This window comes from Sorex araneus, chromosome 6 (assembly GCF_027595985.1).
Source record: "Sorex araneus isolate mSorAra2 chromosome 6, mSorAra2.pri, whole genome shotgun sequence".
Classification (NCBI taxonomy): Eukaryota; Metazoa; Chordata; class Mammalia; order Eulipotyphla; family Soricidae; genus Sorex; species Sorex araneus.
Genome location: NC_073307.1, coordinates 145,378,038 through 145,400,448, shown reverse-complemented (window position 1 = coordinate 145,400,448; position 22,411 = coordinate 145,378,038). Strand labels below are relative to the sequence as shown.

At 58.5% G+C, this 22,411-nt stretch overlaps 1 protein-coding gene across 1 annotated transcript in view; it reads right to left on the bottom strand.

The window, feature by feature from the left end:
* The window catches only part of EXT2 (exostosin glycosyltransferase 2), a 125,935-nt gene that overhangs the window by 95,401 nt on the left and 8,123 nt on the right, over positions 1-22,411 (bottom strand). Inside the window, exons 4-8 of the mRNA XM_055143688.1 lie at positions 20,025-20,114; positions 19,528-19,644; positions 15,045-15,240; positions 10,958-11,097; positions 7,773-7,866 (exon numbers count right to left, since the gene is read on the bottom strand). Coding sequence (XP_054999663.1) covers positions 7,773-7,866; positions 10,958-11,097; positions 15,045-15,240; positions 19,528-19,644; positions 20,025-20,114 — 637 coding nt within the window. The remainder of the gene's footprint in view (positions 1-7,772; positions 7,867-10,957; positions 11,098-15,044; positions 15,241-19,527; positions 19,645-20,024; positions 20,115-22,411) is intronic.

Sequence of the window (22,411 nt, the reverse complement as noted above, 5' to 3'; positions counted from 1 at the left end):
AGCACAGCGGGTAGGGTGTTTGCCTTGCTCGCGGCCGACCCGGGTTCGATTCCCAGCATCCCATATGGTCCCCTGAGCACCGCCAGGAGTAATTCCTGAGTGCAGAGCCAGGAGTAACCCCTGTGCATCGCCAGGTGTGACCCAAAAAGCAAAAAATATATATATATATATCCCACAAAGTACTCATACTCGGCCCCAGGACACCCCCCCACCCCCCCGCCCCACCTGAGAGTCCGGCTGAGCACATTTGCTGGTGTCGTGGGCAGAACACTGAGGCTCTCTTCTATTCAGGGGTCAGCGAGGGGAGCTTTTTTTTTTTTTTTAACAACACATAGGGACGTGGTGGCATTTGGAGACTGGGCGTGGGGGGGGCAGGGAGAAGGGGGAGGAAACCGAGAGCATTCCTTTTTTTTTTTTTTTTTAATGCCCACAGGTTTGGCTTCTGTGTATAAATCGCGCCTCAAGTACACAGTGGGGAGGTAAGGACGACAGACTTGCCAAGATCACTCCTGGAAACCAAAAGCAAAACCTGCTCCACATTCCTCAGACTCCAGTTCCAGGGATCGGGCCCATCCTGAGGTTCCACATAATCCCTCGCGTCTGAATTTTTTGGAGACAACCATCTCATAAGCATGTCGCTGCAATGACTGGGAAACCTGCCTGAGTCTCAGCCTCACTCCAGGATCTGTGGGCTTAAAAACAAAACCCCCAACCAAAAAATATATATATATATTAATACAGGGTGAGGATTAGAGCGATAGTACAGCGGCTGACCTGGGTTCAATTCCTGGCACCACCAGGAGTAATTTCTGGGTGCAGAAACAGGAGTAACCCCTGAGAATCGCTGGATGTGACCCAAAAAGAAAAAAAAATGTAGGCAGCAAAATTGATGGAACCACTATGTGCCCCCCACATGTCAAACTGTCTTGGAAAGACTACTTTATCCTTGGATGGATGGACAGATGGATGGATGGATGGATGGATGGATGGATGGATGGATGGATGGATGGATGGATGGACGGACAGATACATGGAAGGATGGATGGATGGATGGACGGACAGATACATGGATGGACAGAGGATAAACAACCAGATAATTTTTCTGAATTATCTAAAACCCCTCTCACTGTCAACCACACTAATCTGCTGAGGTACCTGCTCTGCGCCCTTGGGGTGGAGGTGGCGGCCCTGGGGTACGACAGACCCAGGCCATCCACCGAGGGGCCTCACTCTCAAGCCAACCACAAATGGAGTGATGAAAGTAAGAACTTCAGGGCTGGTGCGACAGTTCAGGTGGTAAGGCCCTGCCTGTACACACGGCCGACCCTTGGGTTCCCAGCCGACGGCCACCCGAGCCCCGTCAGCAGAAACCCCTGAGCACCGCAGGTGTGGCCCGAAAGGAAGGAAGGGAGGAAGGGTGGGGGGGAGGGAGGGAGGGAGAGAGGAAGGCATTTCACACAAAAACCTTTACCAAACAAAGTATACAATTTTAACTCCTGACTGAAAAATAAACTATGCAAGAACCAACACTTGAAACTATATAAATCACAGAGACATTCACAAATACACACACACACACACACACACACACACACACACACATACACACACACACACGAACAAAATGGAAGCCTTAACTATTCCCTGCCTCACGGGATTTGCCTTTCCTCCATTCTCGAATGCCCCCAATAACAGCTCGGGGGCGGGGGCCCCCCCCAAAGGACCACGTGTGCTGTGGTGAGCTGCATCGAGCACCCGAAGCAGAGAAACGGACACGGTGTCTGCCACATTCCGCCTGCAGGGGAATCCGGATGCAATGAGCATCACCCCACTTTGTTTTTTGTGGGGGGGGGGGGAGGAGAGGGAGCGGTCAGGGGTCACTCCCAATGATTCTCGACCAACCAACCAGCCAGATGGTTCAAGACGAGGGCCCGAGGGAGAGGTGCTGCTCAGGTCCGGTGACGCCGGGGACTCCCCGGGTCCCGCCTGGTCCCCAGGGGCTGCCGGGGCTGCAGTGCTGGGGAGACCACGCAACGTGGGGGGGGCGGAACCCGGCTCTGGAGCGTGAGCCAGGCAGCTGCTGTAGCGCCTAGAATCTCTCCTGGCCCCGAGGGTCTCCTCCTCCTCCTCCTCCCCACCTGCCAGCCCGTGGCTAAGCCCACTCGGGGACCCCCACGTGCACCGCCCCCGCTAGACTTCATCATGGCCTGTCCTGGGCTGCGGACAAGAGCCAACAGGGGCTGCGTGAGAGGGCCCAGCTACAGATAGGGATCCCGCCCACGTGACCACTCAGGGGCGGTCCCGGGGGTCTGCCCATAGTCCCCGAAAGTAAGGGTGGGTCTGGCACTCTGCTGCTTCAGGTACAAGTTTCTGCCTTTTTCCCAGTCAGCTCGTTACCCCTCACACCTCCAACCCCCCATCCTCCTCTTCCTCCTCCTCCCGCCCTTTATCGTCTTCCTCTCCTTCCCCTTCCTCCTCCCCCATCCTTCTTTTCTTCATCCTCTTTCTCCTCCTCCTCTTCTCTTCCTCCTCCTCCTCCTCCTCCTCCTCCTCTTCCACTCCCCCGTCCTCCTCTTCCTCCTCCTCTGCCTCCTTCTCCTCTGCGCATGCCCTTGGTCTGTCGAGGGAACGGCTTCAGGGAGACACCAAGGAACGAGACGCGCGTGACTCACCCCGAGCAGGCGCGGGAGGAAAGAAGATGCGAGATGTTTCTCCCACCTCAAAGGCTCCGCGTCAGGCGAGTACAAAGGGGAGTTCAAAGGCGAGGCAGGCTCCTGACTTCCACCTCCTAGTGTGGCCGGGGTGAGGGGGTCACGGCTGGCGGAGCCACCGGCCAATAAAAGAATGTTTGGGAACTCCAGCGAACAGATAAACTGGGGATCCATTTACACCTTCCCCCCTATCCACACAAACATTTCTAACGATCCAGTCTGGGGGCTCTCCAGCCCTCTGGGGTCCTGGATTGCTTTTCTTTTTCTCCGTGACTCCAGGGAAACAGAGCAGGGGTGTGGGGAGGGGGGGTTGCTGAATGCTTCAGTGGAGTACAGAAAAATACTTCGCTAGAGAATTCTTCCCGCCTTGCAATGTGAGAAAGACAGTCAGTGGCTGGAACGCTCCATCTCTCAGGCTTCCTCGAGTACATACACACACACACACACACACACACACACACACACACACACACACACACGGTGAACTTCTCCTGGCACCCTCCCTTTCCCTTCCATTTCAGACCCCCCCCCCCCATGGGCTCTGGGAACCCTAAAACTCTGCTCACACTCCCCCAAGGTTGCACTGGCGCCCTCTAGGGTTCTCGGGATGGAGGGGGAGAGAAGAACAGATTTCTTATTGGCTCCCAGCAAGGACGTTTGTTTTTCAAATAAATAAATAAATAAATAAGTAAAGGACAAGGCATGGAGGGGCTGGAAGAGATAGTACAGCAGGTCATGTGTTTGTGGGGCACGCGGCTGACGCAGGCTCGATCCCCGGCACCCCGTAAGGTCCCCCACGGGCTGCCAGGGGTGGTTCCTGAGTGCAGAGCTAGGAGTTAAGCCCTGAGCACTGGAGCGTGCGGCCCAGAATGGAACCCGAAGCCCGGAATCGGGGTTCCTTTCAGCGCACGCGCCGCCTCTGCCGTGGAGCAGACAGGGCCCAGGGCTGAGGCGTGACCTCTGCCTCCAGGGCTGCCGTGGCTGGCTTACCCACAGAGAGCAAAGGGGCCGTCCCCAGGCCCACCCGGGGCGCGCGGCCGGCCTTTGGGAGCGGACACCGAGACCAGGGTTGGACGACGCTGGGAAACCCTCGCTGAGCTCACGTCAGGCCCCAGCCCGGGACGCACGGGAGGGTTGGTTCACAGTCACACGCCGGGCCACTTTCCCGCGGGAGAGGTGAGTGGCTTTCTCCACCGGGGTCCGTCCTTGTCCCCACGTCACGCTCAGGAGATCGCCCCTGAAGCCATCGGAGCCTGCACGCAAAGCGGCAAAGAATCCCGCGCCACGGCCCAGACCCTGAGCTGCTTGCTGCCCGCATCCCCGGCCTGCCCCCAAATGCGGGCTCCACACCTCCGTCCGCAGAGAGCCTCCAGCAGCACCCAGCAGCAGCCGGGCTCCGAGGAGCCAGTGCTCCGACACGGCTACCCGTCACCCGAAAGTCGATGGAGCCCTCTGCTGGCACCACGGGTCCCACGCAGCTCCAAGGCGCTTTCCCAGGTGCTCCAAGTCCCCCAACCCTCTGCTCCCAGGCTGCGCATTCTAACCCAGACTCCAGACGCATCTGGCCGACCGCGCCCCCCACCCGCCCCGTCTCAGGAAAGAGAACCATTCAGTGCGCACTGCACTGCCACCCCCACCACGTCCCCCGGAACCCACCTTCTTTAAGTGAACAGTCGGAGAACACGCACGACCGCGCCCGAGGTCACCCACAGGCGGGCAGAAACACCCACGCGGGAAACCCAGCGCTGAGGTAGGAACCGAACCCAGCGCTGAGGTAGGAACCGACCCTGGGAGGCGCAAGCTCTCCCCGTGGAGGCCGATGGATGACAGAGGGCCCCAGCCCGCCGCCCCCCAGAGAGTGCCGGACGAGGAGAGCCTGCCCAGAGGTTGTGGGGGACGAGATGCCTCCCATGGCTTCTCCTGCAAGGCCAGGTTTCGGAGCAGAGGCGGGAGCCCCTCCTGGGAAGGGCCAGGCGCAACACGGGCCAAGCTCATTCCCTGGGAGAGGTGAGGCAGGGACACCCGCACACACTTGGGGGCACTCCAAGCCACGTGGCCCCAGGGGGACGATATCATGGTCCCCTAGGACTTCACCCAGTAATCTACATCAGGCCTATCCAATCCGGCAAGGTGTGTGTGTGTGTGTGTGTGTGCGCGCACACATATGTGTATGTTTGCATTAATGTATGTGTGTATGTGCATGTGTGTGCATGTATAAAGAATGTGTATGTGTATACACAGGCATATACACAAAGATATGTGTATATGCCTGTGTATACATGTGTGTATGCACACACATGTGTATGTTTGCATGAATGCATGTGTATATGTGCATGTGTGTGAGTGTATGTATGTGTGTGTGCATGCATGAAGAATGTGTGTATACACAGGCATATACACATATCTATGTGTATATGCCTGTGCGAGCATGTGTGTGTGTGTGTGTGTGTGTGCATGCACACGCACGCGCACATGCAGGACTGAATGGATGGGGACATACGGGGCCTTGAGAAGGGCAGAAAGCAGTGCTGAGGGCATCCCTGAGAGGCGCCCACACCTAGAGCAGGCCTAGAGCAGGCCGGTACCAACTCCGGGGAGGAGAGTGTGAGGGCCAAGGGGCCCTGCGGGAGAAGGGAGCCCCCCACCTCTACCCCACCTCATGAGTTTCCAGCTCAAAGCAGAGCTACGGCGTGTCTGAGGCCAGCGGTTGCTGGTGGGTGCCCCCCAACGAGAAGAGATGAGCTGGCGGACGCCACATTTCAAGGATGAGAGAAGGGGAGCCTGGGCAGCTTCGAGACTTAAGCTGTGTACCACGACCGGGGTCAGAGCCGGAGTCGGGCTCAGAGCCCGCAAGATAAAGGGGCTAAGGCAGAGCCACGACAGGCTCAAGAAGGAGCCAGGCCTAGGTTTCGATCTCCCAGGCTTAAGTTACCGGTTCCCCGAGTTACAGTTTCCGGAAGTGATGTGACCGGCCAGGATGACCACAGAGAAACAACCTGGAAAGTCCCCAGCAACCGCCTCAGCCTGCCGCCATCAATCGGAAGTTACCGAGTAGCTGGAGAGCCCCTAGACCACTGCCAGAGACAAACCCCCGTTACGTGATGCTGGAAGATAAAAACCCTGTGCACCCGTGGCAAGGGGCCGCTGGCTCCCAGGAAGCTGAAGCTGCCGCTGTGTCGATGAGCCGGACGGAGGCCCTAGCCCGAGCTAGGCAGTAAAGACCCTCTGCTTGTTGCATCGCAACTTGTCTTCATGTGGTTCCACGGGGGAGACCTCGGTCCGTTTTAAGAAGCCTTTGGACTTTATGCATCTCTCTGAACCCGAATAGCGTAAAACCGCTTCACTGTATTTTTTTTTGTGTGTGTGTGGTTGCTTTGGTCGGTGATGGGGGTGGGGGGTAGGGGTCCCTCAGGAAGCTCCATGACTCCCGGACGTTCTTGACCAGCCAGGCTAGCAGTCCATGCGTGGGTCCGAGGGTGCCGGAGCCGGCTCCGCCAGTGCAGGGGACCCCCGGGATTGACCGCACGTCACTGCCCTGCACCCACTCTGCCACCTGGCATCAATGACCTTGAGACTCACTCCCTGGCGCTGGGTGGTCCTGGGCCTGCAGTGGACGCGGCTGGCCCACGCTGGTCCCAGTCTGGCTCCCCAGAACCACGAGACGGTGCCTGCTGCCAGCTGGCACAGGCGGGCTCCCCTCGGAGGAAGCCGAAGTGAAGGGGCCGGGCGGCACGGGGAGCTGGGCGAAAGGAGGGCGCCTGCCTACCTCCCGGGTTGCATCTCGGCTCCCGAGTGACAGCCGACCTCTGGGGTAGCAGGCGATTCTCCGTGCAATCAGGGAGGGCACCCCTGAGGCAACACCAGGAACAGTCCCTGCAGGCATCTCCTGGGAGCACCACGTGGTAAGGACCCCCACGGGTTTAGAACCTTGATTGGGGGGCCGGGGCGGGGGGGATTGCTCTCCTCTCTGGCCCTCTCGTCCACTAAAACCCACACAGGCTCCGCAGGCAGGCAGCCACCAGTAGGCCCAGGGGTGCGAGACCACCACGAATCTCTCTCTGAAGGAGCCCTGGGGGGTCCTCGGGTCTGGAGAAGGCCACCCCTCGGCCACGGGCACAAAGACACTGACCGGCCAAGCCAGTCCTCCGCCCAGACAACGCAAGTGAAGGCCCTGAGCTGAGACGGCACCGTGGGGAGGGCGCCGGCCTCACACACAGCCACCCCTCGTTCCATCCCCGGCACCCCAGAGGGCCCCCAGAGCCCTGCCAGGAGGGGTCCCTGCATGCACAGCCACGTGCCAGGAGCAGGCCCCAAAGTCAAACAAAATGCCTGCAGGCTTCACTCTGCCGGGGTGGGGGGGGCTGTCCCTCGGGTCCGAGCAGCTCAGAGCCACGCGCCGAAGGCACTCACTGACTCTGCCCCGGCGCCCTGGAAATCCAGGAGAATTTGTTTCTTGTTTCCTTGATTTTTTGGGGGGTGCACACTGGGTGATGCTCAGGGGTTACCCTTGGCTCAGCACTCAGGAATCCCTCCTGGCGGTGCTCAGGGGACCATAAAGGGATGCCGAGGATCGAACCCGGGTCGGCCACGTGCAAAGCAAACACCCTACCCGCTGTGCTATCACTCCAGCCCCATGAAGGAGACCTTTATTATTATTACTATTATTATTATTATTATTATTTCAATGTTTTTTTGAACTCACTGAATTTCAAATCTCTGTGAGGGCAGCACAGGAGACAAGGGGCAGCACCCGAGCTGGCGCTGACTCGAGGGGCGGAGACCTTTCCTCGGTGGGTGCAGAAAGACCCCAGTAAGGCACCGAGGCCCGGGAGTGGGGGCAGCAGGAAGGGGGAGCCCACAGGCCCCGAGGCAGCAGAGCACTGCCGGGCCGGGCCACAGGCACGCACCCTGAGGCGGGGGCTGCCCCAGCTGGGGCCTCACAGGGGGAGGGGGCAGCCCCCGACCTTGGCGCTGGCGGAAGCCTGGCTGAGGAGGAGACGACGATGACACCCACCCCCACACCCCCACCCAGGGCAGCTGCGCCCCCCCCCCCAGTCTCACCTGTCTCTGCATCTCCTCGATCTGCCTCTGGGGGATGCTCTGCAGGATGCTGTACACCTCCGGCATCTTCTCCTCGGGCACCACCACCGAGGCCCTGCACAGGGGCAGAGGCGTGATGTAAGGGCGTCCCTCGGGCAACACCGCCCTCTCCCTGCCCCGGGGCCGGCCCCGCCTGCCCCGTCCTCCCTCTTTCAGGCCCCCCCACATCGTCCTGGCTGGGAGCTGTGCTCAGCACAGGGCCTGACCCCCACCCTTCAGTTCTCTTGGGCCGAAGCAATAGCACAGCGGGTAGGGCGGTTGCCCTGCACACGGCCGACCCGGGTTCAATTCCCAGCATCCTATATGGCCCCCTGAGCACCGCCAGGAGTGATTCCTGAGTGCAGAGCCAGGAGTAACCCCTGTGCATTGCTGGGTGTGACCCAAACAAAAACAAACACAAAAACATCCTTCAGCTCTCTACACAGGGACCCTCAGAGAGAGAGAGAGTGATACCACAGTGGGAAGGGCGTTTGCCTTGCACTGCGGCCGACCCGGGTTCGATTCCCAGCATCCCATATGGTCCCCCAAGCACCGCCAGGAGTAATTCTTGAGTGCAAAGGCAGGAGTGACCCCTGTGCATCGCCGGGTGTGACCCAAAAAGAAAAAAATAGAGCGCGGGGGGTGGGGGTGGGGGGATAGAGGAAGAGGGAAAAGGGGAGGGTGTGGGAGTGGTTTGGGAGAGGGCATGTGAGGAGGAGGAGGCGATGGCTGACTTTAAGGATGAAGAAGCAGAAGGCCCTGAAGAACTCCCCCACCAGCCCTCCAGGGGCCCGTGCAGCCAGAACCCAGTGAACCCATCGAGGCCCCAGAGAGGGAGCGAGCAGAGGGTCGTGGCCCTCAGCCTGGGAAGGAGCCCGGCTTCAGCTCAGGGACAGGCACCAGGAGCCGGGCAAGGCAGGGCACGCCATACGAGTGGGTGCCGGCAGGACACCGTCCGGCAGATGCAGGGACGGCCCCGGGAGACCGGCAGCAGGCCCAGGCCAGGTGGACGGGACAGAGGGCCAGCCTGGTGGGGACAGGTGCACCTGCCAGATAAGGCAGGACCCAAGGCTGGCTGACCCTTTGTGGACAGGGCTGAGTCCGAGTTCACGGACCAAGACACGGCACAGCCCCGGTCATGGTGGGCCACCAGGAGGGGGCTCAGAGTGACCCTCCTAGTCCCTGCTGGGCGGGCAGAGGCTTGGGGGAGGCCAAGGAGCCTTCGGGGTTCAACCCCACTCCAGCGTCTTCCGGCGCTGGCTCACCCCCACAAGCCCACAAGCAGAACCAGGCTCTCACCGCACCCCCCTCTCAAGACTCAACTCGGCCCCCGCCCCGCAGCCCTCGCTGGGTTCCCCCCCACACACACACAAACACAGCGCCCCGTAAACCGAGGCAGCCCGCCTGCCTCCCACTGCAAGCCAGGCCTGGCTCCCCCGTGCCCGGCAGCCAAGCTCCAAGCCTGGCCGCTAAAGGCCTTGCGGACCCGTGTGACGGGCCCCTCAGGGGGCCCAAGTGGCTGCTCACTCCTCCCCAGGGTACAGAAAGGACGGACCCTCCTCATTCCGGGGGGCTGAGGCCCCCGCCCTATGCTGGGCCTTCACAGTACCCGCTACAGTCCCATTCTCTCTTTTTCTTCTTTTCTTTTTGCGTCACACCCGGCGATGCACAGGGGGTCACTCCTGGCTCTGCACTCAGAAATTACCCCTGGCGGTGCTCAGGGGACCATATGGGGTGCTGGGAATCGAACCCGGGTCGTCCGCGTGCAAGGCAAACGCCCCTACCCGCTGTGCTATTGCTCCAGCCCCTGCAGTGCCATTCTCAAGTGCTCGAGGTGACCCTGGATGGAATGTGGGTCAGTATGTGTATGGGGGACAGTGGGATTCACACACACAAAAAAAGATTAAACCTGGCCAGGGTAAAAGGCTTCTGAACGCGGAGTGACCCCCACGTCAGCCCTGTGACGAGTCTAGGGTGTGCCACGGCAGTCTCGCTGACACAGTGTTTCCGGGGCGGGAAGGGTCACGGGCGGACAGAGCTGAGGCCGCCTGCCCACCGTTAGTGACTCCCGGTCAGTGTCTCCGTGAGATCATATGATCCACGGGAGTCACTGTGAGACCGAGAAGGTCAGCCCCACCCGCCTGGCCAACCACTCAGACGCTAGTCACAGAGGCCAAGAACGAGCCTGAACAGCCTCTACGAAAGGGACAACCTCCAGCCACCCTCAGCCTCCAATCACCGCTAACCTCCGACGTGCTGGCGGAGTGCAGTGGCCGAGGCCAGAGCGGGTGGCCACAGGTCCGACGGCCCTAACCCACCCACTGCAACTTACCGCCCCCTCTGGTCCCCTCTGTTCTCCGGAAGGTTCTGGGGCCCCTGCATCCCAGTAGAGGCTCCTCCACCTCCATGCAGTGCCTGCCGCAAACTCGAGGGATGGCAGGGCTGCACTTCTCTTTATTTATTTATTTATTTATTTATTTATTTTGCTTTTTGGGTCACACCCAGCGATGCTCAGGGGTTACTCCTGGCTTTGCACTCAGGAATTACTCCTGACAGTGCTTGGGGGACCATATGGGATGCCGGGGATCGAACCCGGGTCGGCAGCGTGCAAGGCAAACGCCCTCCCCGCTGTGCTATCGCTCTGGCCCCAGGGCTGTACTTCTCAACTGCAAACCACCACCGCCAGGGAGGCAAAAGCCAGCCTTCCCGGAGGACCGGGTGCGGGAGATAAAACTCTTCCCGTGAGTCGAGAGCCACTGGTCCAGGCCAAGGGTGCTAAACGGCTTCCCCAGAGGGCCCAAGGGAGGAGGAAGAGGAGGAAGAGACGTGGGCCTGCCCCTGCGGGCTGCAGAATCTCTGTCCAGCGACCGACGACTCGGCTCTGCCAGGCCGTGTATGCAGAGCGGGCGGAGGGGCGGGTGTGGTTGCGTCAACAAACCGTTATTCCTGAGGCCCTGCCCTATCTGGCCTCCCGCACCCCTTCGCAGCCCCGCACCCCGGTTTCCCCCCCCCCCCCCGCCAGGGCTCTGCACCCACAACCCCTCCAGCCGGGAAAGAGGCCCGCGCGGGCCACCAGGTGTGCACGGTTCTGTCCGACCCGCAGCACGTGGCCGTGAAGGTGTGAGGTGGAAGCCTGTGTGTGACGCGCATGGGGAGGCGAGACCCACCTCTTCCAGTCAAGGACCTCGGAGAAAGGCAGCACGTAGGAGTCGGCCATGATGACCGGGACACAGCCGGCCCGGAGCACGTCACTCAGCACCGCCTGGCCCAGCCGGGCTCCGCGAAGCACCACGCAGAAAGTGGCCTCCTGCAGGAGACACAAACACAAGCAGACGGCGTGGTCACCAACCCGCCCGCAGGCCACGCTTCCCTCCCTGGTGGAAGTCGAGACATCCGGGGGCTGCCTGACGCCCAAGCCCAGAGAGGGTGCGCACCTGTCAAACCCCAGAGACTGAGAGAGAACACACACCGTCAAATCCCACAGACTGAGAGGGCACGCACGCCAGTCAAACCCCAGAGATGGAGAGAGGGCGCACATACCCATCAAATCCCAGCGACTAAGAGAGGGCGCACATACCCATCAAACCCCAGAGACTGAGAGAGGGCGCACATACCGTCAAACCCCAGAGGCTGAGAGAGGGCGCACACACCGTCAAACCCCAGAGGCTGAGAGAGGGCACACACCAGTCAAACCCCAGAGGCTGAGAGAGGGCACAGGCCTGTCAAACCCCAGAGACTGAGAGGGCGCGCACACCGTCAAACCCCAGAGGCTGAGAGAGGGCGCGCACGCCTGCTGGAGGCCCAGAGGGGGCGCACACACCCATCAAACACGGGAGGCCACAGAGCTGACAACGGCAAAGCTTCACCTCCAGATTCCCACCCCTGGGTGGGTACTTCAAGATGGGCGCTATGGAAACTGTTCAAAACCAGCATCCAGTCCTTTGAGCACCGGACGGTGTGAGGACCCAGCAATGGGCCTCCCTTAGCCCCACTGTCTACACAAACCACAGCCCCGAGGTGGCCTGGGGAACAGACCTCGGCCGACCTGGGCAGAGAATGACCTTGTCGAGACACCTCGGGCCTGCTAGACACCCGCTACAGGGAGGGCACTGGGCCGGGGAGACAGCAAGGGAGGTGAAGTGATCGCCTTGCGTGCAGAGGACCCAGGTTCCATCCCCGGCACCCCCGGTCCCCCAAGGCCCTGACAGGAGTGGTCCCTGATGCAGAGCCAGGAGGAAGTTCAGCTGGGGTTGGCCTCAACTCCCTCTACTCCCCCCCCCCCCCCGAAAAAGAGCACAGTAAAATCTCTCCACGGCATTTAGCAGATGTCCTTCTGTTTACAAACAGTCCGCTGGACAAAAAGCAAAAACCTCAAGGTATTTCTCTACCCACTCACTCATTCCACCCCACTCCAGGTGGAGCATACAGACGTTGGAGGGGTGGGGGGAGAAATCCTGGGATAGGTAAGTCAGCATATGAAAAGACCCGGCCTGGCTGGAGCAATAGTACAGCAGCAGGTAGGGCATCTGCCTTGCATGCGGACAATGTGGATTCAATCTCCAGCTCTCCATATGGTCCCCCGAGACTGCCAGGACTGATCCCGCGTACAGAGCCAGGAGGAAGCCCTGAGCATCACCAGATGTGGCCCAGAAGCAAAACAAAACAAAAAGACCCGATTCCAACACTGGGTTTTGCCCAGTTTTTTGCCACTCTAATGAAACAAAAGACTTTGAAAGCGTCATTCATCAAATCTGGAGAGAAGCAGAGTTCAGCTGTACGAAGAAACCCCAAGTGCCAGACAGCTCTGGGGGCCGATGGGAAGGCAGCCGAGGAGAGGCGGTGGCCGGCACGGTGCCCGGAGCGGCAGGTGGACGGGCGCGGCCACACACGCTGATAACCGCTCTTCCTGTCTAGACACGGGTTACTATGAATATCCCTGCTCAGAGGACCCGGTTATCAGTCAGACATTCCTCGGGGAGACGGGGCACTGTTTGAGAGCAAAGATTTTAGGGCATGCAAAAGCATCTCCGAACCGAGCAGCTCGCTGCAGAGATGCTTCTGGACTTTAAGCCAGGCTGATTTCGCCGGGGTGCCTCAGACGAGGGGGGGAGGCATCGTCCCTCCACCTGCCCCCTAAGAATTCCAGCGGCCGCCAACTTTCAGAACCCAATGAGAAGCGCAGGTATGCGGGTTCAGTGACGTCAAGCTCCAGGCCCCATGGGAGAGGGGACGGGCCGGTCCTTCTCCTCTCATCCATATGGGACCCTGTGGGTCACGCTCACAAACTGCCTCCAGCTGCTAGTTAAGCTCCTTAAGGGCATGATCCAGAGACACGCAAGCTGCAGAGATTTCTCCAGACCCCAAGTACCTAAAATTTTAGAATTCCGGGAGTGACAGCTTATGCTATGCATAACAAGCAATACCAAAGAGAGTATGGGGGAGACTGTCTGCCACAGAGGCAGGGGCATGGGTGGGATGGGGGGGATTCTGGGGACGTTGGCGGTGGAAGTTGTGCACTGGTGGAGGGATGGGTGTCGATCATTGTATGACTGAAACTCAAACATGAAAGCCTTGTCACTGTATCTCACGGTGATTCAATTAAAAAAAAAACAAAGATTTTAGCAATCTGGCATCAGTCAGATCTCTTTGGAAATTAAGGAAAAGACAAGGGCCAGAGAGACAGTACAAGTGATAGGGCACTTGCCTTGCATGTGGTCAACTCGGGTTCGATCCCCGGCACCCTGTAAGGTCCACCGAGCCCACCAGGAGTGATCCCTGAGTGCAGAGCCAGGAGGAAGTCTTGAGCACCACTGAGTATGGCCAAAGAAAACAGTTCACACAGACTCCCTCCTTGGTGCTCCTCCTTCAACTAACCCACGTGGACTGGAAAAATGGAAGCAAGCCAACTCGGTTTCTTCTTTCCTAGTCCCCTGGGAGTCCCCTGGGAGAGTCAAAGAAATGTCCAAAAACCCTCCCCCGCCTTCAAGGATGGTTGTGCCTTGGGTTATGGAAGCACTGGGGGTCCCAGATTCCAGCTCTGACACACCAGGGCTACCCGAGCAAGGAAAGACAAAACCCTCCAGGATCCAGGACAAGCTGAGGGACCCTGCAGACTGGACTATCAGAGACGACCAGCTGTGGCCCCTCAAAGGAGGAACGTGGTGGGACAGAGAGATGGGGCAGCAGGTCGAGTGCTGGCCTTGCACAAGGCCGACCGGGATTCAATCCCTGGCACCTTACAGGGTCCTCCAAGCACTGCCAGGAGTGATCCCTGAGCACTGTTAGGAGTGAGATCTGAGAGGAGGAGGAGGAAGAAGGAAAGGAGAAGAGGAGAGGAGGAGAAGGAGGAGGAGGAGGAGGAAGAGGAAGAAGAGGAAGAAAGAAGAAGAGGAAGAGGAAGAAGAGGAAGAAAGAAGAAGAAAAAGAAAAGGAAGAAGAAGGAGGAGGAGAGGGAGGAGGAGGAAGAAGAAGAGGAAGAAGGAGAAGAAGAAAAAGGAGGAGGAGGGGGGGAGGGAGGAGGAGGAGGAGGAGGAACAGGAAGAGGAAGAAGAGGAAGAAGAAGAAGGAGAAGGAGAAGAAAAAGGAGGAGGAGAGGGGAGGGGGGAGGAGGAGGAGGAGGAGGAAGAGGAAGAGGAAGAAGAAGGAGAAGGAGAAGAAAAAGGAGGAGGAGGAGGGGGAGGGGGGAGGGAGGAGGAGGAGGAGAGGAGGAGGAAGAAGAGGAAGAGGAAGAAGAAAAAGAAGAAGAGGAAGAAGGAGGAGGAGGAATAAGAAGAGGAAGAAGAGGAAGGAGGAGAGGAGGAGGAAGAAGAGGAAGAGGAAGAAGAAAAAGAAGAAGAGGAAGGAGGAAGAGAGGAGGAGGAAGAGGGAGGAGGAGGAAGGGGAGGAGGAGGAGAGGAGGAGGAGGAGGAGTAGGAGGAAGGAGGAGGAGGAGGAGGAGGAGGAGGAGGAGGAGGAGGAGGAGGAGGAGGAGGAGGAGGAGGAGGAGGAGGAGGAGGAGGAGGAGGAGGAGGAGGAGGAGGAGGAGGAGGAGGAGGAGGAGGAGGAGGAGGAGGAGGAGGCGGCCTCTGGGTCCCCTGGGCAAAGCCATCGGAGTCACACCATCCAGGCCCACACGGCAGGCGGCCTGTGCGCACACACCTGACAAGCCCGGACAGCCTCTGCGGGGCTGCATGTCGGCCGGGGCTCCTGCTCCCTCCTCCCTGGGTCCCTGAAGGCAGCGGGGAGGCTCTGGGGAGGCCGGGAGCCCGCACTCACCTGCAGCACGTGCGGGTACTCGAAGACCTGGTGCCCGCGGCAGCGCTTGCGCACGGAGGGGACGCCCTCGGGGAGGTCGGCGCACCTATCCAGCACCAGCACCGCGTCCCCGTGCCGGGCCTGCAGCGCCTCCAGCTCGTCCCGGTACTCGGCGTGGAGGCCCATCTGTGAGGACAGGAGGAAGTACCGCCGCGGGCTGGGGAAGAGAGAGCGGGCGGCTTGGAACCGCGGCCCGGGCGCAGGTTCCCGGGGGCACGGCCGAGAGGGGCCGCTGGCCTGAGCTGGCTCCCCGGGGTCTCCACCTCCCGGGCCCACCGCATCGGGGCCCTAGGGCAGTGCTGGATATGAAGGACACGGGGGTGGGAGGAAGCCTGGTGGGCTTCGGCCACGTGCACGCATACACACATGTACGCACACATGCACACTCATGTGTACACGTATACAGATGCATATGTGCACGCAGACACACGTGCACGCGCGCATGCATACATACATATGCACGCTCTGAGGAAGCGTCTGCGTACGCAGATCACACAGAGCACGTGCTACACGCCTCTGTGCACACGTGTGCCTGCCCACGCCGCGGGAGCACAGCTGAGGACCACCGCCCTGGGCTGCCGCGATCAGGGACAGACAGGCCCATGCAGGTGGGGACAGAGATGAGCAACAGGCGGCCAGAGCCTCAGGCGGCCAGAAGTGACCGGGCCGGAGAGCCCCCGAGGGAACAGAGGCTCGTGGGACACAGGCCCAGCAGGTGAGTCGGGAGAAGGCAGCCGGGCAGCCCAGAGAGCGTCTCTGCCAGGCGGGGGCACAGCAGGCGGGCAAATGCGGCAATATTGGGTGGTGTGGCCAGGAGAGGGTTCCTGAGGACAGCGTCTGTGCAGGGCGAGGGAGAGGCGGCTGGAGCACAATGCGGGGGCGGGGAGGAGGACGAAGAGGAGGAAGAGGAAGAAGAGGAAGAAGAAGGAGGAGGAGGAACAAGCAGGGGTCTGGGACAAGTGGCGGCCACAGAACCTGGGTATCTGTCTGTCTGTCTGTCTGTCTGTCTCTCTCTCTCTCTCTCTCTCTCTCTCTCTCTCTCTCTCTCTCTCTCTCTCTCTTTCTCTCTCTCACACACACACACACACACACACACACACACACACACACACGACAGTGGAAGACGGTGCTGGGCTGAGGAGAGCCCGGCTGCTCGCTGCCCGAGAAGGGAGTGCCCACTCATGGAATAGTGGAATAGAGAACCCCCGTGTGGACATGGGGTGTCCAACGGGTGAACAGGACAGGGGAGAGGAGAAGAGAGACCCAGGAGGCAGCTGGGCCCCGGGGGGCAGTGGCCTGGGCTGTTCATTCCACCATCAGCTGCAGGAGCGAGGGGACGGGGCGGTGGGGGGGGCATTCTATCACCATCCCCTGGCCGGCACAAATGTGTGCAAGTGTGACCTCAGAGCGCCAAAAATGCGTCCCCAACAGGGTCCACCCACCCTGGAAGGCGCCCACTGAGGTTTCCCCAACAATGACCACTGAAGATGAGCTTGTCTTTTTTCTTTTTCTTTTTTTTGGGGGGGTGGGGGGGTCACACCTGGCAATGCACAGGGGTTACTCCTGTCTCTGCACTCAGGAATTACTCCTGGCGGTGCTCGGGGGACCATATGGGACGCTGGGAATCAAACCCAGGTCAGCCTCGTGCAAGGCAAACGCCCTACCCGCGGTGCTATCTCTCCAGGCCCTTTCTTTTTCTTTTTGAACAAAAAAAAAAAGGAAATTATTAGCAGGCCGCCCTGTGCCTGTGCCTCGAGAGCAGCACAGCTGACAGCCACGCTGGTGGGTCCCGACCCGCCCCAGCCACCGCAGGCTCTCGCCTTTGGCGGCAAACTTCTGAGTTAGTTCCGTTTCAGAGAGAAAGTGACCAGCGCTGGGCAGCCGCCAGCAGGAACCATCAGTAGCAGCAGCTGCAGAGTCCCAGGGAAGCAGCAGAGAAGGACCAAAGACTTAAAAAGTAACAGCGTAGCCCTGCAGACATGTGGGACTCCGTGGGGCCGGGCACCGAGTGCAGGGATGGGGAGGGAAGGAGACAGGAGCCCGGCTCTGCTTTTATTTGGGAGTGGGAAAAATGGTAATTTTTGTTGTTGTTCCTATGGGGGGGGGTGGTAGGAGTGTTATTTATGAAAAGAGAAACACGCAACTTCCTGCTTACGGAGTGGGAGAAATTCCCGTGCTGGCCAGCAGAGGGCAGGGCTCAGCCCAGCCGCCCCGCACTCCCAAAGAGACGGTGAATCCCATTAAACCATTTCTCAACAGTAAAAACACAGCCCAGATTGAAAATGGACAAGGGAGGGCCCAGAGAGATAGATAGTACAGCATGTAGGGGGCACTGCAGGCGACCCAGGTTTGGCCCCTAGCATCCCAGATGGTGCCCGGAGTCCACCAGGTGTGGTTCCTGAGCACAGAGCCAAAAGTAAGCTCCAAGCACTGCCAGGTGTGGTACCAAGGGGAAAAAAAAGAAAAGGTCAAATACTTGGACAGACACTTCTTCAAAGAGGCCCTATCAATAGTCAACACACCCATGGTAATAATACTAATAATACTCAGCATTATTATTCATTCTCTAGAGAAACGCCATCAAAACTATGATGAGAGAGACACTTCCTAGCCACTAGGCTATCTAGAGTTCTGAAACAAAAAAACAAATAAACAAACAAAACAGAGAGGGACTGGAGCAGTAGCACAGCGGGGAGGGCATTTGCCTTGAACGAGGCTGACCTGGGTTCAGTTCCCAGCATCCCATAGGGTCCCCCGAGCACTGCCAGGAGTAACTCCTGAGTGCATGAGCCAGGAGTAACCCTTGAGCATCACTGGGTGTAACCCAACAAGCAAAAAAGAAGAAAAATAAAAAACAGAGAAGGATGGGGGCGGGGGGGGGGAGACAGGAACAAATCTGGCATTTCTCCCAATCTGAAACTCCAACCCTCACACCCTGGGAGTGGAAATGGGAAGCAGGGAAGCTCCTGAAAAGAAGCCAGCCAGAGTGACCACATGAGGCAGACATTCCACCCTGCGTGTATCTTCAGGAGAATGGAAAACATCTCAGGTCGGACAAAAGTTCATACAGCAGCGTTAGTCATAATAGCTTTTTTTAAAAAAAGAAAAAGAAAAAAAGAAAAAGAGATGAACCCAATGTCCATCAAGCGGTGAAAGGGTCAACCACAAACCATAATGGTCTATCACTATGGTGAACTATTAGTCAGGAAAGGACAAAGGTTGGGGGGCACAGGCTACGGAACTAGAGCATCCTTGGAGACACAATGCCGAGTGAGAGAAGAGACCCCAGGGACCAGAGAGACGGCACAGGGCCCAAGGCGCTCGCCATACACACAGCCAAACCCGTTCGATCCCTGGCAGTACATATGTTTCCCCCAACACATGCCAGAAGAGAGCCCTGCACAGAGCCGGGAAGCTCCTTGCACACGACAGCCTGAGCTTTAGGAACAGACTGTGACAAGTACTATGTCGAGGTTAGTGAGGGGGTAACAAATATATACATATATATATATATATATATATATATATATATGTGTGTGTGTGTGTGTGTGTGTGTGTGTGTTCTGGACTTGGAGGTGGCACTGCACAGCTCTTTTTTTTGGGGGGGGGAAATGGGTGGGAAGCAGGCACCTGGCTGTGGGTGCTCAGGGTGTTACTCGTGGATCTGTGCTCAGGGATCACTTCCTGTGTGCTCGGGGGACTCTATGGGATACCCGGGATGGAACCAGGGCTGTCTGCAGGCCAGGCACACACCCGGCTGCTGTACTATCTCTCTAGTCCTACACAACTTTGCAACTGCACCAAAAGATCTGGCGGACGGTACATTTTAAGAAGAGTGCATCTTACAGGCTATGTACTCTATCTCAAGTCTTCCAACGGACTGAAATAAATGAAAGTCAACTCTGGGAGTTCTGTGGGGGCATAAAAAAAATCCAGAGAGAGGATTTACATGACAAGTTGATGAGCCATTTGCGTTTTCTTCGCGCTTGCCAGTTACACGATTATAAATAGGATCTGGAGGGATAGTACGTGGGTAGGACACTACCCAGGTGTGACCCTCCAATAAAGGAGGGGGCGGGTGGGGGGGAAGCAGGTGCTTCCCCTAAGGGCCATCAGTTGGGGTTCCCGGGGTACGGGAGGCCTAGACGCAGACACTAGGGCCCGGCGTCTCAGTGCTCTCGGGGAGAACTGCCGGTGGCCTGCTATGAGGAGGCGGCCCCTCCCCACGGGGCAGAGGGGGCTTGATCTCGCAACAGCAGGGAGAGGCGGCCGGAGCCCAGCCCTGCCCCCGACCTGCACCCCAGGGAAGGGCACTGGACGCTTCCCCGGGCACGGCCACAGCACTGAAGGGCAGCGGGTACAGTGGGCCCTGGTCTGCACGCCCCCACTCCCCACCACAGCGACCCCAACCCCCCTCCAGCCCCTCCCCGCTCCCCCCACTCACCCGGGTGCCTTCTCTGGAAGCTCCACCTCGGCGGACAACGGGCTGTAGACAGGAATGCTGACGTCGTAGCCCTGCCGGTAAGTCCACGTGGAAAAGCCGCCACCGGCCAACAGGGCCCTGAGGGTAGAGGATCTGGTCACTCGGTGAGAACCGGGGTGCAGGCAGGGGCACCAACAGGAGGCGCCCCCCCCCCAGAAGGCAGTGGCACCGCGGCTCCGGGAGTGTGCCCCATGCTTCTTCCCACGCCAGCTCCCGCACACCCGCTGCCTCCCTCTGGGGTCCGAAGGTCTGGGCCACCCATGCTCACCCTCACAGCCCCCTCTGCGGCCCCCAACGCAGGGGCGCCTACGTCTGACAGACGGGAGAGGCCAGCAGGCCTTGATCACAACGTCTGTCCCAGTCGGCTCAGGAATATGATCGCTCACGAATACAGCCAACTACAGCCTGGTTACTCCCCAGAAACCTGGTCCGGGGGCACCTCCCCCCCAGGCACCCACCTGTCTCTTGGGACGTCCAGGGCCGTGTTATAATCTGGGGGGCCTCCAGGCAACATGTTGAAGAGCAGGTGGTTGGTACCGCGATCCCACCTGGGGAGAAAGGAAGCAGAGGCGTGAGGTCACGTGTCAGCAGTGAAGACCCGGATGCCAGGGTCAGCTCCCAGGTGGCAGGAGCGCTGGGCTGCACCTCACAGGGCAGGCAGAGCCCTGGAAGGCCCAGTCACACACACTGGGGGAGACAGAGAAAGAGAAGGAGAGAGAGGAGAGAGAGAGAGAGAGAGAGAGAGAGAAAAGAGAGAAGAGAGAGAGGGAGAGGGAGAAAGGGAGAGAGAGAGGGAGAGAGGGAGAGTGAGAGAGAGAGAGGAAAGGACAGAGGAAGATAGAGAGGGAGAGGGACAGAGGGAGAGAGAGAGGCAAGCATAGAGAGAGGGGGAGAGAGAGGAGGAAGGGAGAGAGAGGGGGGGAGAATGAGAGGAAGAGAGGGGGGGAGAATGAGAGGGAGAGAGGGAAGGAGAGAGAGAGGGAGAGAGAGAGAGGGAGAGGAAGAGAGGGAGAAAGAGGCAAAGGGAGAGAGAGGGAGAGGAAGAGAGGGGGAGAGGCAGAGAGGGGGAGAGGGAGGGAGAGAGGGAAGGAGAGAGAGGGAGAGAGAGAAAGAGGGAGAGGGAGAGGAGAGAGACAGAGAGAGGGAGAGAGGGAAGGAGAGAGAGGGAGAGAGAGAAAGAGGGAGAGGGAGAGGGGAGAGAGAGACATAGAGAGAAGGACGCTTGGGGGGGGGGGTTGGGGGGAGTTGCTCTGTCTCCCAGAACCAGTGATGGCCACAGAAACCAGGAAATGACTGTGTGATCACCATTTGGTTAAGGAAACCAAAGAGAAATCAAAGTGAAAGCCGGTGACGGCCACTTTTGGAACATTTGCAGAACAGAATGCCATGCAGCTCCTGGAATTACATGGTGAAAGAATACGGTTTGGGGAAATAGAGTCATAAAATGGAAAAGGTGGGCTGGAGACACAGTACAGTGGGCAGGGCGCTTGCCTTGCACACGGCCCACCCAGGTTCCACCGCCAGCAAGTCCAGCCAGGAGTAAGCCCCGGGCACTGCTGGGTGCGGCCCCTAAATCAAAACACACACACACACACACACACACACACACACACACACACACACACACACACACACACACGGAGAAAAATGGCAGCAAAAGAATATGTAGTGTGTAATCTTATTCTTGATAACGTAGCACACACTTTACGAGTATTGTCCAATACCTTTCACAATCCTTTGAGGCAGGTACTGTTTACTTCTTCCTTATTCAGCTGAGGCACAGACTTAAACAACTCTGCCAAGTATACCCAGTTAACACAGCCTGCCAGCTAACGCTAGAACCAGAACCTGAATTTAGACTCTGGCTTTTTGACTCCTGAGCCTGTGCTCAGGACCATTATCATAACTTCCATTATGTATTTGATAGAACTGTAGTTGAGTCAGTTAAATATGGGCTGGAGCAATAGCACAGTGGGTAGGGCGTTTGCCTTGCATGAGGCTGACCTGGGTTCGATTTCTCCGCCCCTCTCGGAGAGCCCAGTAAGCTACAGAGAGTATCTTGCCCACACGGCAGAGCCTGGCAAGCTATCTGTGGCATATTCGATATGCCAAAAACAGTAACAAGTCTCACAATGGAGACATTACTAGTGCCCACTCGAGCAAATCGATGAGCAATGGGAGGACAGTGCTACCGTGCAGGACAGTATCCATACACAGGCTGAGATGCATAGATTAATAATGTATAAATTTAACTTCTTTATTTTATTTTAATTTTGCTTTTTGGGTCACACCCAGTGATGATCAGGGGTTCCTCCTGGCTCTGCACTCAGGAATTACTCCTGGCGGTGCTCGGGGGACCATATGGGATGCCGGAGATCGAACCCAGGTTGGCTGCATTCAAGGCAAACACCCTACCCGCTGTACTATCACTCCGGCCCTATAAATTTATTAATGTATACATCATTAATACAAAATGACTAAAAAGGTAACATCAAAATATTAATAGCAATCTTTTCTTTCTTTGGGTTTTGGGGCAATACCCAATGATGCTCGGAGACAACTCCTGCCTCTGTGCTCAGGACTTACTCCTAACGGTGCTGGGGGACTATACGGGGTACTGAGGATGGGACTTGGGGGAGACCCAAGTGAGGAAAGGCCCTGCTCACAGTATTATTGTCCCAAAGGCAGGGCTGGCCTGGTGACAGGGAGCCTCCTGGGGCAGGGGTGAGGCGAGGAGGTGGGCACCTGGTCACCCTGATGGTGCTCCGGGGCTTCCAGGGCTGGGCCCAGGGGTGCTCAGAGGGCGGGCGGGGCCAGGGACTGAATCCCGGGACTGAACCCAGCC